This window comes from Clupea harengus, chromosome 11 (assembly GCF_900700415.2).
Source record: "Clupea harengus chromosome 11, Ch_v2.0.2, whole genome shotgun sequence".
Lineage (NCBI taxonomy): Eukaryota > Metazoa > Chordata > Actinopteri > Clupeiformes > Clupeidae > Clupea > Clupea harengus.
Genome location: NC_045162.1, coordinates 9,433,870 through 9,450,671, shown reverse-complemented (window position 1 = coordinate 9,450,671; position 16,802 = coordinate 9,433,870). Strand labels below are relative to the sequence as shown.

Sequence of the window (16,802 nt, the reverse complement as noted above, 5' to 3'; positions counted from 1 at the left end):
TGTCAAATTAGCTTAGGCTGCAGTTGAATTTAACTGCATTTTAAGTGTAATGATACAATGCAATGCATCTGAAAGAATGTGAAAACTAATCAAGGTGCTGCTATAACAAATGGACATAAAACATTTAATAAACATTAATGACACATATTGGCATTTTACATTTTGTGGAGATGCCTACGTGCCCAGATGCAAATCAAATACATTTTCATTTACTGACCAGATTTAGCCAAATAGTGGAGCATGTTTGACTCGTGAAGGGACCGGCATTTGAGATTTATAGTTAATAAGGATATGCCATAGTCAATAATTCAATGTATCTTATACCTAGTTAAAATTGTTACTTTTATTTGGATTTAACTAGTATGTAAGCATTTCTTGGTGAATATACTTTGATGGGTTGACCTAAGGAGTGAGGTGTGATAAGAGCTCTCACCTTCCCCCCAGGTCAAAACAAAGAGCCTTGTCTCCAGGGCCTATTTGAATAGACGGTGACACCCCTTAAACTCAGTATATTTAACAGACTGTCCTTCAAATGGAGAATCAGATAATCTTAGGTGAAGCTCTGGGCGAGTGGAACTTCAATGTGTGGCCGCCATTGTTCAAGATTAAACCTGAATCATGACTGACAAATCTAAGACTGGATCTCCAATATATGGTATAAAATTAAATACCATCACTCGCTGACAAAGCATAATAAAAATAATTTGCTTGGCTAGTACCCAACTTAAACGTTGAGCTGCATGAATATGCTACACATCCATAGTTGACAGAAGGTCCTAAGATGTGTTTAAGACCATTGCAATATAATCTACACAGGTTCGATCATTTTCAGGTGTCAGCTACCAGGGCTTTTAAAATCGACGTATGCCCTACCTTGCCAATTGGTTTTCTAAAAACAGCAGAGGTGATAGAGACACGGGAAGGGGTGTGTTCATGCCAGTCTCTCCCTGTCAACTGGACTGTCGTTCACTCCCATCAATCTGAAATACCTAAACAGAGGGATCTGTGTGAGCTCTTACAAACATATCTGTGAGTATCAATTTAATGATAAAGAAATCATTCATTCTCTACCATGCTTAAATTAATGTTTTACTTTACCTAGACGTGACATGGGTATGTTACACATACCGTGACAGACACCAAGTGTAACAGATAATATACAAGATATTGTGTTGTAATCAGTTTTGGTCTTAATCTTAGTATGATACTGCACGTGAAGGGGATGGGAAATTACTATTAAAAGTAATGCTATGTTTGTGTGAGAGAGAAACTTGTCAATACCAAATTATCATATGTTTGTTTGGTGAAGAGTGTGAATTATGCAATGACAGTTGTGTGTATGGGGCGGGGTCAACTTTTTCATCAAGATGTACGTATATAATATTATTATTTTTCTATAGTATTTGGCAATCAACATGATATATATATATATATATGATATATCGGAAATATATCGGAAAATAATGACCTTTCATCTTGCTTTTGTTTTTCTTTTTTCCATTTGCTTACATACCACATGGCAGGAAGCTGACACACCAGCATAACCACATGCTGAAAGATCCTCGTAAAAGAGCAATAGAAACAAAAAGACAAGCTGTGACTCAGAGAAGACAAAGGGAGGAGTAAAAGGGAACACAGACTCAAGGAAATTGTCCAGGAGGAGAACGGGAAAGACGAAGACTTAGGGAGAGCAAAGGGTTAAAAAAAAGATGAAATACTGATGGTGAAAGGGTGAGGAGAGATAAGAGAGTGCATGACATTACCAGGTAATCGGTTTTGGTCTTAATCTTAGTATGATACTGCACGTGAAGGGGATGGGAAATTACTATTAAAAGTAATGCTGTGTTTGTGTGAGAAAGAAACTTGTCAATACCAAATGATCATATGTTTTGTTTGGTGAAGAGTGAATTATGCTATGACAGTTGTGTGTATGGGGGCGGGGTCAACTTTTTCTTCAAGATGAATATAATAATACTATTTTATTATAATATTTGGCAATCAACATAATGTATCTGAACTAAATCGGAAAATAATGACCTTTCATCTTGCTTTTGTTTTTCTTTGTCCATTTGCTTACATGCCACATGGAAGGAAGCTAACACACCAGCATAACCAGATCATTTAAAAAGAGCAATGGAAACAAAAAGAAAAGCTGTGACTCAGAAAGGCCAAAGGGAGGACTTAAAGGGAACACAGACTCAAGGAAAGGGTCAAGGAAGACTCAGGGAGAGCAAAATGGAAGGGAAAAGAGTTCAGGAAGAAGATGCCAAGGAAAGAGGTCTTAATGGTACGGGAAGGACAATGGAGAAAAAGGGGGGCAACACAAAGAAAGGGGAACCAAGCACCAAAAATGGGAGTGGAGATGGAAAGACAGCACCGGGTCACACAGTGACAACAGGCAAAGGAAGAAGGAAGGAAGCATCACTGGCAAATACGAGAGATGAGGCAGTCAAGCAACCTGACAGAGCAGGAGATGGTCTGGGCCTGGATGTAAATGACTACCTTCACCTGCTGGAATTGCTGCACATTAACCTTCCAGGGGGGGTCCTCAGTCCTGAGGTGATCAAACTATCAAAAGCAGATTCCTGCATTAAACCTGCCAGAGACATCATCACTAAGCTTGAGGCCTTTAAGATCAAGTTCAGCATAACGCCACGATTGGCCTGCACGAAGATGAGGAGAATGTTGAATCTGAAGGATCAGGGCAATGTTCTCAAAATCACAGAGGCAATCTTCTTCAGCTCCAGACAAGTAGTCAAAAGAGAAAAAAAACTCAAAGAGATTTGGAGAAATAACTCAACGAGCACAGTCAGAGGGTTCAGGATGAGGGACATGTACAAATACAAGCCCATCTCCACGCCTAAAATGGACTCCACAGCAACCAAAAGGACCTTGAATACTGAACCCAAAGTGACTAAAGGTAAGAGTGTGGAAAAAAATTATTTGGAGGACTCAGAAGAGCCCCGTCTCAATGAGATGGAATGCCTGAAGTTCTACCATGAGCTGAAAATGAAAAACTCCGGTAAGAAGGTACAGTACACCAGAGGCAACACAGTGGAATACAGCTTCCTCTCGGGAAGACTGGACTTTTTAGCCCACCTTCAACAGGAGAGACTTGTGATCGAGTGCAAAGGCACCACTGGCGACATGGTGGGGAAGGTCTTCACCAAAACGCAGAGCGATGACCATCTTGCTGACCTGGTCGAAACCCATGGGTACTTCTTTCAGACACAGGCTTATATGTACATCCTGAACCAAGATAATAAACTGCTGAGTAGGCCTCTCTCAAACAGGGCTGTGATGGTTATCAGACATTATCATAAGGATGACAACAGCCCGCAGGACTTCTACTGGAACGAGCTCCAGCTGGATGAGAAGATCAAGAAAGAGATTGATAAACTGATGAAACACTGCCGGAGGAAAGTGTTGGCCTGTTTCCTGGCAGTGTTAGATCTCATCTTTCAGAAGGAAATCACGGTTAATGTTGAGTGAAGGTGAAGGTTGTTCCTTGTTATGGTGTGCCAATGCCTCTGTGGATATATATATATATATATATATATATATATATATATATATATATATACACAGAGGCATAGGCACACCATATATATATATATATATATATATATATATACACTACCGTTCAAAAGTTTGGTATAGCTTCTCTCACCAGAAAAACAGTTTTCAGCTATGCTAACATAATTGCACAAGGGTTTTCTAATCATCCATTAGTCTTCTAAGGCGATTAGCAAACACAATGTACCATTAGAACACTGGAGTGGAAATGGGCCTCTATACACCTATGTAGATATTTCATTAAAAACCAGACGTTTCCACCTAGAATAGTCATTTACCACATTAACAATGTATAGAGGGTATTTCTGATTAATTTAATGATCTAATTTAATGATCTTCATTGAAAAAAACAGTGCTTTTCTTTAAAAAATAAGGACATTTCTAAGTGACCCCAAACTTTTGAACGGTAGTGTATATACACACGAGATATATTTATTTTAAACATATTGTGTTTTAGTTCATTTATTTTGTTATTATTGAGATAGGACAGTTGTGTTAATCATATGCCTTTGTTAGCTGAAACATGACTTTTTTGTTTCTGCATATGATAATTCTTAATGATTTGATTCTTAAGTGCTGACGGTTCTAACTCTGTGCTTAAAAGTGTACCTTCTCTGTGTGTGCATAAGCAAGGGCTGATAGGAACTAATAGTCCTTCTTTTCAGCCTTGCTTATCCATTACTTTGCAAAAAAGCATAGTAAGATGACCTCGGACGTAAGAGACCCACCACGTGGTTATCCCTGCTGACAAAGCGTTTTGGCGTCAGAGAATGTTAACTTCTTTCTATATAAATCTTGTGTGATGTTTTATTTTGCTCCTCTCTCGTCTGCAGTCTGGGTGTGAACCCGGGCTCGCTTTCTCTCTCACCTGCCAGGACGTGGGTGAGCCTGACTCACTGTTGAATAAATATACTTATATGCAAGTCCGGAGTCCTGAGGTAACTTGAGTGAATTTTCACCTAACACTGTGAAACAGACATTGCCAATAACCTGTCTCTCAATTGTTGCTTCCATATCCGAATTGTAATACACGATACATACAGTGCCCTCCACAATTATTGGCACCCTTAGTGAATGTGACCAAAACAGGCTATGAAAAAATATGTCTTTGCTGTTTATCCTCTTGGTCTTTCACTCAAAATATTCACAAAAATCTTACCTTTTCATTGAAGTAAAATTATTGAAAGAAAAAAAAAATGTTGACATTAAATAAATATTATTCTCCAAAACAGGTGTGCCACAATTATTGGCACCCCTTAATTTAATGTTTTGAGCAGCCTCCCTTTGCCAAGATAACAGCTCTGAGTCTTCTCCTATAATGCGTGATGAGGTTGGTGAACACATGGCACGGGATCTGAGACCATTCCTACATACAGTATCTCTCCAGATCCTTCAGATTCTTAGGTCAACGCTTGTATACTCGGCTTCAGCTCTTCCGACAGATTTTCTATGGGGTTTAGGTTGGGGGACTGTGATGGCCATGGCAAAACCTTTATTCTGTGGTCGGTGAACAATTTTTGTGTTGATTTTGAGGTGTGCTTCGGATCATTGTCCTGCTGGAAGGTCCAACCACGGCCCATTTTAAGCTTCCTAGAGGGGGCTGTTAGGTTTTCATTTAATATCTGCTGGTATTTGATGGAGTCCATGATACCATGTATCCTAACAAGATGTCGAGGGCCTTTGGAAGAAAAACAGCCCCACAACATCAAAGATCCGCCACCATACTTCACATTGGGTATGAGGGTCTCTTCTGTATGGCTATCTTTCTGTCTACGCCAAACCCACCTTTGATGTTTGTTGCCAAAAAGCTTTATTTTGGTCTCATCTGACCATATAACTCGGTCCCATTGAAAGTCTGACTTACATTTGGCAAACTGTAGGCGCTTTAGTTTGTTGTTGATTGACAGCAGAGGCTTTTTTCTGGCAACCCTCCAAAACAATTTGTGGTGATGGAGGTGGCGTCTGATGGTAGTTCTGGAGACTTTCTGAACCTAAGACTCAATTTACCTCTGCAATTCTCCAGCTGTGATCCTTGGAGATTCTTTTGCCAGTCGAACCATCCTCCTCACGGTGCGTGGGGTCAATTTACAGATAGGTCCTCTTCCAGGCTGATTCCTTACATCTCCTGTCGCTTTGAACTTCTTAACTATTGCCCTAATTGTGGAAATGGGTATTTTCAACTGTTAAGATATTTTCTTATATCCTTTTCCGGATTTCTGCAGCTCAACAACTTTTTGTCGCACTTCGACACTGTGTTCTTTTGTCTTTCCCATCTTAAAGAATGACTAAGGGTATTTGGCCTGTGTCACCTCATATTTATACCCGAGTGAAACAGGAAGTCATGGTTGACCACCAAAGAGTTCCTAATCAAACAGGTGAACTTAAAAATGTAAAACATGACTGGTAATATACTTCAGTTAGATTTTAATTATAAGATTTTCTAGGGGTGCCAATAATTGTGGCACCCATGTTTTGGAGAAAAATATTTTATTTAATGTAAAAAAAAAAAAATTCTTTCAATAATTTTACTTCAATGAAAAGGTAAGATTTTTGTGAATATTTTGAGTAAAAGACCGAGAGGATAAACAGCAAAGACATATTTTTTCATAGCCTGTTTTGGTCACATTCACTAAGGGTGCCAATAATTGTGGAGGGCACTGTACCTACTTCACTTTGATGTTTTAGACACCAATCTGTTCCCTTGCTTATTTTATTTGTTCTTCCCTCCTCGCTGTCTCTATCATACTTACACCTCTCCCAGGCTGATCATAGGTAGATGAGCGATCGGTTGTAAATTGTGCTCTCTCAAAGTATTTTGCTGTTAATGGGAAAGTTCCCACGGAATTCTGTTTCAATGGTGCCATATAAATAAATTATACTGAATTCAAATTCAACACTTGACAAGTCTTAAAAGACACACATGAAGTACACTCTTCACAGCGAATTCGCTTGACATTGTATCTAAACACACTTTATTCATATTACCCATTTCTAATGCAAAGGCAAAAAAAACAGCACACACATCTTCTCTGCAAGAAATCATGAAAACAAGCTGTCAGTTCAAAATTCTACCTGGTTTAAATGGTTCCAGACCCAGAGCACAGAATTCAGTTTAGACTCAGAGACTCAACCTTGGAAGCCTGGGTAGTTCATGTTCATCTAGAAAACACATGATCCAGTGGTCCTTGTGCTTTGCTGTACTGTGCTTCATTGCCAGGGTGACATCCTGGGACTGCGCAAGAGAATCTTAAACCTGGTGGAATTATATATTTGCTAGAAAGTATGAAAAAGCTTTTAAAAACCATAATGTACAGCATATGTATTCATCTACATATTTGTGGGGTTTTGAGGAGAGAAATAAGAGGTAAAAAGCAAAGAGCTGTATGGAACAGTATGGGGCAAAGTTAAGTATTTAAGTATTTAACAAAAAACATCTGGTATGTCAGCCTGCAACTGGCTCCCCAGTTGAGCAATGTTGTGAACCTTGAACTGACCACTGCCACAGCTTTGTTTTCCATCATAATTATCATAACTTGCACACAAAAAAAACCCCAGTTTATTTAAATTGCACAATATTTAAAGCTGGTCAAACAAAAAGTGTAACAGGTTGGAAAACTAACATTTGGTCAGAGCCCAGTCTACAATGCATCATTCTCCCTGAAACTGTATCAAGTGCTCACTTAAGTGCTTCTCTTCAGTGCATTTTCCCCCCACTCAGTTCTCAAAACTAGTGCCATTGCCAAGTTATGAGGAAACCCAGGCATAGCAGAGCAGTGATGAGAGCCATTCAACGATGTTAGCCCTCGAAGACCTGGTCTAACCACTCCGGTTGTTGTGTTTTCTGAGTCGGTACCAAAAACAAAATAGATGTCACTGCAAAGCACTGCCGTTTCGCATGCGTTCCATACCACGCAATCACATGGGGAGGAGGTGATCATCCCTCTCCTCAGGCTCCTCCCCCAGAGGTTCCGTTGCCACGCCAGTGTATGTGGGTGGTGCCTGACGGTTGCCACGGGAACGGCAAACAAAATCACAGCCGTCCTATGGGAAGCAGAGGTACACATCAACTCACATTTATAGTTATAGTTAAGGTATTTAGCAGATACTTTTGTATATATTTATAAATATTTGATTAAAAGAATAGAGCGATACAGATCAGACTAGAGTCAGTTACATAAAATAAAGCAGAATCAAGCAGTCAAGGTGGGGCAGTTGCAGGGCAACTACAAAGTCATCATCATAACCACTCTATCCTTTTTGCCCTACTTCATCAAAAGTTTGATTTCTAACAATTGATATAAGTGGTGAGTTCTGTTAGACAGCCATGTAAAGATTAAACAAAAAATAATAATTAAGGTTACATAAGGTCACTGATAGTGGTGGTGGGGTTGACCAAATCCTATTCAAAAAGAGATTGTTATTATCTCATATGTAGTATGATGATAGACTGTGGGGTTTTGGGTGAATGTGCCTCTCTGCTCTACATTTTCATGTAATTCATTTTTCCTTAGAGATGATAAGTTTATGTATTTAATATACAACCCCAAATCAGAACAAGTTGGGACAGTATGGTAAATGCAAATAAAAAAAGAAAGCAGTGATTTATACACTTGTATTTCATTACAGACAGTATGAACACTGTGATATTTCATATCTTGTCTGGCAAACTTCATACATCCATTCCGGGCCAAAAAAGTTGGGACGGAGGCAATTTAGGGGTAGTAATGAGGTAGAATAATAAAATAATGATGTGATTTGAAACAAGTGATGTCAACAGGTCATTGTAATCATGATGTGGTACAATAGAAGCATCCAGGAAAGGCCTAGTCCTTTAATAGCAAAGATTGGCCGAGGATCGCCAGTTTGCCAACATATGTGTGAGCAAATAATTGAAATGTTTAAAAACAATGTTTCTCAAAGAAAAATAGTAAGGGATTTGGATATTTTACCCTCCACGGTGCATAAAATAATTAAAAGATTCAAGGAATCTGGCAAAATTTCAGTGCGTAAAGGGCAAGGGCGCAAACCTAAGCTGAACTGTGATCTCCGATCCCTCAGACGGGACTGCATCAAGAACCGTAATTCATCTATAAGCGATATAACCACATGGGCTCAGGATTACTTAGGCAAACCTTTGTCAAGCACTACAATACGTAGTTACATCCACAAATGCCTGTTAAAAACTTTACTGTGCCAAAAGGAAGCCTTATGTTAACCGTATCCAGAAGCGGCGTTGACTTCTCTGGGCTCGGAGGCTGAGGTAGAAGGGTGTGTGGGTGCTGGACTGGCCTGCCTGCAGTCCTGACTTGTCCCCAATAGAGAATGCGTGGCGCATTTTGAAATGCAAAATACGACAACAAAGACCCCGTACTGTTGCACACTTTAAGACTTGTTTGCAGGAAGAATGGGACAAAGTTACATCTGAAATGCTTCCTCACTTGGTGTTTTCAGTCCCTTAACATCTTTTAAGTGTTGTGAAAAGGAATGGCAACGTTACAAAGTGATAAATGCTTTACTGTCCCAACTTTTTTTTAAATATGTTGCAAGAATCAAGTGTTAAAAACAATACAAAAAACAATGTAAAAACAATAAAATTCATGAGGTAAAACATAAAATAATGTGCTGCTGTATTGTCTTCAATGTAGTACAGGTCAAAGAGAATTCACAATTCACTGTTTTCAATTTTAATTTTAATTTAACATACCGTCCCAACTTTTTCTGATTTGGGGTTGTATATTAAACCTTCAAATTTTAAAATTGTCGAAACACACTTACCGCTGTCAGGTTGCCAATCTCAGACCAGAAGGCATAGTGTGGGAACTGCTCCACCCCTTTAGCCCCAACAACCAATCGCATATAGAGGAATCCTCCAATCAGATACACCGCCAAGCAACAGAAGCCTCTGGAAAGAAAAGGATGGGAGTTGGAGTTGCACGCAGCCAATCAACATACTAATTCACCAGTGGTTCTTGCCTCTCTTGGTTCTACCAGTGGTTCTTGCCCCTCTTGGTTCTACCAGTGGTTCTTGTCAGTCTCACCACTTTACATGCTGTCTGTCTTTCCCCGCTCTGCATACCTGACTAAAGTCGTCAGTGGCTGGACACACATGATGAGCAAATCAATAGGATAACAGTTACACTCTCTAAAATCAGGTATGCTTGGAGCAGGGATAGAGAGACGGCATGCAGGGCAGCGCAGCGTCATCGCATGCACAACTAGAAGGGCACTCGGAGAGCAGACCTCCGCTTAGGCCAAATGCAATGTTAACGAAAGTGTAACTACATTTGTGGATTTGCCCCGTGATTTCGATCTAGTCCAAAATGTAACTGATTCTTCCACCACGTTTCATGAAAACCGGGTTAGTAATTTTTCCGTCATCCTGCCCGACGCACAAACAGACAAACAAAACAAACAAACCGCATGGAAAACATAACCTCTTTGGTGGAGGTAATTACACAATGCTCAATCACCTACATCAATTACATCAACTGTACAATGCTCAGCACATGTGCAATTACACCAAAACCCTCAAGTCATATGAGGGGGTCAAGATAAAACAAAGTGGATACATTGAGTGAAACATTTTAGTCAGAATGAATACTACACAACTGTTTCTTGTGGTGATGCAGGTATAATAGATATGTATGTTATGTGAGTGTGACACCAACACTTACATAATGAGTAGAACAGAGCCAGCACTCAGCTTTGAGGACAAAACAGGACAGACTGCGCTGGAATCCATCTCAAACAGGTAGAAGCAGTCTTCAGCGCGTTCCCTGTTCTCTAGCACCACCTTCAGGGGGCCCTGAGAATTACAGTGAAAAATAGTGAATAGGTGGGAGGATGAATAAAAAGGGGTACATATCAGTTATTTACTTGCCAATCCCCGCTTCCTTCCTTCAGTAACATCCTAGCCCCTCTTTCTGATTAAAAAAAGTTAAGGTAATGAGGAAGGAGCTTTTTTTATGCCTTTAATTGATAGATCAGTGAAGAGTGGGACAGGAAATGAGAGGGAAAAGATGTGGGGAGTGGACAGGAGAAATGTGCCCCCCCTATATTTGGTAAATTTGACGATAATTCAAGCATGTGAAGGTCTTTTTTTGGATAATTTATTTTAGTTCATAAACCGCGTTGTCTTAATTTAAATTGCAGGTTGACAGATGTGAAGAAAGGGGAGAGGAAGTTCCACTATGGGCCATACGTTGTGCATTCCAATTGAAAACGTTTCCACGTTTTAACAAAATGAGACGCCCTTCATGACAACTGTCTTTGAATGATTTCCGGGGCACGAGCTGGATGGCCGAGGAAGGAGGACAGAGGAAGCATGCAAATAATGCAGAATGCACCTTTAGTGAGGGAAAGAGATAGAGAGAGAGAGAAAACGAGAGAGGGAGACTTTTTGTGTTTTTTTTCTGCTCACATAGAGAGAGGGTGTTACAAAAAGAGAAAGAGACAGACAGAGAGAGAGAGAGGGAGAGACAGAGGGATGGAAAGAGAGAGAGAGAGTACATGTTAAGAGAAGGGAGAGTGAGTGAGTGAGTGAGTGAGTGAGAGAGAGAGGTTATATGAAACATTCAGCTCTGACGCAACAAAAAGGGGTGTCACCATCTTTTGTTCTGGGAAATATTATCTGAGTCAATGCCATGGGCCACAAACGCCATGAGTCATGCTAAACCGATTGGCTAATGGCATCAACCTCAGTCTGTTTTGCATGCTTTGCAAGCTACGACATAACAATAACATCCTGCACATTAAATATTAATTTGATACTTGAAAAATATTAGTGTTTAGTATTAATGTTAGTTTGCATACTTTCAACTCTTGCAAATCTTTCCCCCACAACAATGTATCATGTTTACATTAAGTAAACTGGCGCCAAAGCCTTCAAACCTTTCATATCTAGGAAAACCCCATACACTTCCTCTTCCCATCACGCCCCACCTTACACCGTGATCCAGACCCCCAAACACACTCATTATATTAAGTTGTGTATTCTACCTTCAAACAACTGAGTATGACTATTGAGGAGATTTAGAATATTCTCTGTGAGACAGAAGAGACTTACACTACTCTCTCTCTCTGTCTGTCTGTCTGTCTGTCTGTCTGTCTGTCTGTCTGTCTGTCTGTCTGTCTGTCTGTCTGTCTGTCTGTCTGTCTGTCTGTCTGTCTGTCTGTCTCAGATCTGTTGCATAGAATACGCAGGATAAACCAACACCCTACCCATCAGACCGGCATTCCATCGATCCCTTTACTCAATACTAAAACCGCAACTAACTTCAGACCTAAAAAAAAAGAGTTCTGTTAGAATACAGTATAACAGATGGTGTTTTCACCTGAAATTCATCCATCGATCTTTCTTACTGTTCCATTTTTTTTTCTTTTTAATATGAAACACAATATATGATAGGGTCAGAATATATCAATAATTTGAAGATGATCTACAAGGTCCTGCATTTTGTTAGTAAAATAAGATAAGATAAAATAAGCTCCTGACAATTAGTGGCTAACCTGTTCAACCAATGAGAGGCCCTGACCATCAGATTTCAAAAGAAAGAACAAGCACCAGATCAATCATTCAAAGAGCCCAAAGCAACATATCAAAGCTCACTTTGCAGGGGCAAGATGTTAAAATCACACACTTCTGCAACCAATGGTAACAAACCTTAACTGTAAGACTAGCAGAGAAGCCCCAAAGTAAGGTCCTCTCATAGCTTTTCAAACCAGAATCACCATGCAACCATAATCATCATCGCAAGAAAGTCTCACCGCAGCAACATTTCTGTCGCAAGAAATCATAATTATTGCTCTCCTTTTCTCCTTGGAGCAGTGCAGATCGTACTTCTCTCCGTGTCCATAGGTGAGCATCACCCAGTCACCTGTGGGGAGAAAAAATACAGAGACGCCATGCTCTGGTCAAGACATTCACGTCACCACAGTCCCAACCATAAGTCAGATGAACTTCACCAAGGTATAGGCCATGAAGTTCACATCTACAGTCAGCTGAGAGTCTAGGTTTATCACTAGTGTTACATCAGGAAGGGACAGTAATAAGATACTACAAGTGCCTACAGTAGTGTAAATGCTAGGTTCTGGTTTGCTGGTCTACAACATATCAAACCATCTCTGGCAGACAAAACAGAAAAGGAAATGTTTACAAAGTATGTATGGGATTTACATGTATGGAGTGATTATGTGGCGATGATAACATACTCACTTCCAGCAATGGCCTGTGTGGTATTGTACCTTCCAATCACAACTGTTTTTTTGTTGTTGTCCTTCTGGACAAGTCCACCACCTTTCACCCCATCTACATCTCCACACACTTGGAACAGGTAGGTGTAGCTCTCTTCACCCACCTTCTCCGTAACAGAATACCTGCAGAGCAAGGATCGATTTATTTTAAGCATTTAAGTGATACAGAATTGCTAATTTAATTTACATCGAGATCACATAACGTGCGACGCACAGAACTACAAGCAACCTGTCTTACGTGGTATTTGTGAGCGGTTCAAGTAGCTTGAGAGCAGCTTGCTCTTTTTCATATTCCGTGCCCAGCTTGCAGTTCTTCGTATTATTGCTCGCTTGCCCTCCCCCGACCAACAACATAAGCTGAAAGGCCACCGCCACGACCAGCGACATGATTCTAAATGCGGTCATGGAAACCTATGGTTAAAGAAACAGGACACCGAGAGCATTTCATGTATTTTTGTCCACTGTATGGTTATCACACATCTAACAGTCATAGTTAAAGCAGCAGCACTGTTTTGTACTCCCAGTTACAACACATACATTGCAAGTCCACTAACCAAGTGCGAAATACATTAATCGAGGTAGACTGTGTAACCTAACGATACACAGGACATTTTGAAGAAAGCTAACCTTCCTCATTCATTCTTACACAGGTGTCAGGTTAACAGTAAAGTTAGTTGCCTGCCATCTTGCAAGAACTCTTAGCATAGCTTTCAAAGATGCATAGCGTAAACCGATTATCTATCCTACCTGAATTACTACTTTGTTGAACAGTAGTGTAGCACGTTACATTCAATAAGGTTGTAGAAGAAAAAGCCGTTACAACGACGCTCAAATGACGTTACACGCTTCCAGTTTGCTTTGTTCGTGGCTACAGTGTTATTAGTTATGATTTGTCATTCCAAAACTGAGAGCTCGACAAAGGTTACACAATGTCATTATCTAATACAAGTTAGTTTAATTTCCAATCAACTGGCTCTCAATATGTATCTTAACCGTACTATAACAAGGAACCCAAATGCGGAAGTGAAACTAAACATCGCATCTCTGGCGCATGTGACTCGCTGCACAAGCGCGTCCGGTAACAAGCGGAACTCGTCTCATTTACGAAGCAGGGTCGTGGGAGGTTGAGTTTTCAATAGACATAGTGGAGTTCTCCGCGAGAAAGTTACTTTGTTGGCGCCTGTAACAAAATATGTACTCTTACCTTATTTTATTAAATTACATTTAAAACCATTGATTTACATAAATCAGTTTGTATGAACAAACCATTTGATCTCCCCGTGACAGCTGGTTTGTGGAGTGTATATAGCCAAATGGTAGACCATTCTCAAGCACAGCTACATCTATCTAGTTTTCACTGAAATGGATTGGATACCCTAAAGGATTGAAGATACAGTCCATGTATGTCAGATCTGTATATCATATGAATATATAAAACTATGGTAGTTAGCTATTTAAAATAACCAAATGGCAATCTGTCATGCATGTTTTGGTCTTACTTGGCCTGCTAATATGTAGCCAAGACTGAAAATATAGTAAAGGACTTACTGCAATATTTGGTTTAGGAAAGGCCTTTTCAAAACAAGGCTCTTTAGTGTCTGTGAGAGAGAGTGTGTGTGTGTTGATTGGCTGGAATAGGGTGTGCCTTGGTCACTACATTCACTACTGCTGCAAAATAAATAGAAATCAGCCCAATGATGTCAATGATGCACAAAAATCTACAATATAGGCTTGTTACATAGCATATTTGAATTGTCCATCAGACTATTTTCATTTTTTTAAAACAAGGCTCTTTACTGAATATGCGGTACATTCACTGTGTGTGTGATGGAGTTCAACTCCTCCTGTTCCTCCTGTGGTGTGTATGGTTCTGAGAACTAATAGCATAATAGACACATTTACACCAGCAAGACAGAAACATCAAAACCACACATGCTACTGGTGGTAGTTCTGAAAGCTCATCACTCTGTAGGACACTTTTGTAAAGATCAGCAAGTTGGTGGTGTGTAAGTGTGAGAAACCCTGAGAAAAAGACATGACACTCTCATATTGGGTCTACATAATCATTAAGAACTTGACTGTTTTACTGAAGACCACTGCATCAAATAAATGACAGACAATCATAAAGGACAAGACAATCACACTGATTCCTTTCTCATCACAATTGTGTGTGTGTGTATTTGTATGTGTATGTCTGTGTGCATGTGTGTGGTGTGTGTGTGTTCATGTGTGTGTGTGAGAGAGAGCGTGTGTGTGCATGTGTGTGTCTGGTGTCTGTGAGAGAGAGTGTGTGTGTGTTGATTGGCTGGAATAGGGTGTGCCTTGGTCACTACATTCACTACTGCTGCAAAATAAATAGAAATCAGCCCAATGATGTCAATGATGCACAAAAATCTACAATATAGGCTTGTTACATAGCATATTTGAATTGTCCATCAGACTATTTTCATTTTTTTAAAACAAGGCTCTTTACTGAATATGCGGTACATTCACTGTGTGTGTGATGGAGTTCAACTCCTCCTGTTCCTCCTGTGGTGTGTATGGTTCTGAGAACTAATAGCATAATAGACACGTTTACACCAGCAAGACAGAAACACCAAAACCACACATACTACTGGTGGTAGTTCTGAAAGCTCATCACTCTGTAGGACACTTTTGTAAAGATCAGCAAGTTGGTGGTGTGTAAGTGTGAGAAACCCTGAGAAAAAGACATGACACTCTCATATTGTGTGTATTTGTATTTGTATGTGTATGTCTGTGTGCATGTTTGTGTGTATGTCTGTGTGCATGTGTGTGTGTGCATGTGTGTGTCTAGTGTCTGTGAGAGAGAGTGTGTGTGTTGATTGGCTGGAATAGGGTGTGTCTTGGTCACTACATTCACTACTGCTGCAAAATAAATAAAAATCAGCCCAATGATGTCAATGATGCACAAAAATCTACAATATAGGCTTGTTATATAGCGTATTTTAATTGTCCATCAGACTATTTTCATTTAGAATTTCATCAGGTTATTTTCATGACATGAATGCTATGAAAACTCCTTGGTGTTCACAATTAAATAAATCAGGAATCCGGGGTATAATTTCTTGCGAGGCTGACTAAACACTCAGGTACACAAACTTCATCAGCCTCAGGCCATCTTTCGGGGAAAAGCAAAACCTGTTTGTTACCCATGATGTGATTACACCAAATGTTTATTTTGGTGCAAATGAAGCCCTCTCCAGGCTTAGAAAATGGAATTCCCCTGATTAAACCCTCCGAGATATCCCAGACAATGTCTGTTATTATGGCGACTCGCTATTCAAAGCCAACACATGACTATGGCCGAAGTGGCCAGACATTAAATTGAATAAAATCTAAATAACATACTCGGGCAACATTGTTAGACTGTGCGAAAAACACAAACCTTGCTATGATGCAGCTTTATATTGGCGTGTAGTTCCATGTATGTGTCTCACCGTTCACAAAACGCTCTTATATAATTCACCAAAAGAATGTTACACCTACACAATACTTATTGACCTAAAAAAAAATCACCTACATAAAATATAACCTTTTGGAATATTTTAACATTGCTACATGCTACACCACAGAATGATTAGTGAAAGTGCCTTTCATCTGAACTTTCAAGAGTCACAAGTATCGCATACTCTCAGGGTTAAATCTTTGAGGCCAGTCAGATCCCTTTTTCACAGTCCCAGTGTGTTTGCCACCCTTTGATATGTATTAAGATCACCAGAGCTGAAGACCCTTTGTATGGGAATGAGAAGCAATTAGGACCTGATTGCCTCAACACATATTTGCCCCAAACCAGTCAAGTGACTGTTGATTAACAGTGATTAAACAGTGATTTCAGTCTGCTGGTCCATTTTCACTTCACTGATACAGTGCTCATTGCAGTCATTTTCTTTTCTTCAGCTTCTTTTTTTGGTTTAAGAATGTTATGTGGTTACCTTTTCAGTATTTACAAACTC

General features: G+C 39.8%; 1 protein-coding gene across 2 annotated transcripts; it reads right to left on the bottom strand.

Moving 5' to 3' along the window:
• Positions 1-6,520: 6,520 nt before the first annotated feature.
• Positions 6,521-13,899, bottom strand: m6pr (mannose-6-phosphate receptor (cation dependent)). 2 transcript variants are annotated; one of them, XM_031576535.2, is made up of 7 exons: positions 13,576-13,899; positions 13,067-13,219; positions 12,791-12,951; positions 12,343-12,452; positions 10,251-10,381; positions 9,352-9,478; positions 6,521-7,617 (listed from the first exon to the last, which is right to left on the bottom strand). In XM_031576535.2, the coding sequence occupies exons 2-7, from the start codon at positions 13,213-13,215 to the stop codon at positions 7,492-7,494; spliced, it is 804 nt and encodes a 267-aa protein (XP_031432395.1). In that variant the 5' UTR covers positions 13,216-13,219; positions 13,576-13,899; the 3' UTR covers positions 6,521-7,491. The 2 variants fall into 2 exon arrangements, with proteins under 2 accessions (XP_031432395.1, XP_012684594.2); XM_012829140.3 differs by having other exon boundaries at positions 13,067-13,239; positions 13,576-13,898.
• Positions 13,900-16,802: the final 2,903 nt, after the last annotated feature.

Excerpts from the sequence above, each read along its gene's own strand:
- m6pr (XM_012829140.3), bottom strand. The coding sequence starts at position 13,233 with ATGACCGCATTTAGAATCATGTCGCTGGTCGTGGCGGTGGCCTTTCAG. Across the intron at positions 12,453-12,790 it reads CACACAGGCCATTGCTGGAA|GTGACTGGGTGATGCTCACC; the intron begins GTGAGTATGTTA and ends TTCTCCCCACAG. Across the intron at positions 7,618-9,351 it reads AGATTGGCAACCTGACAGCG|GACGGCTGTGATTTTGTTTG; the intron begins GTAAGTGTGTTT and ends TGCTTCCCATAG.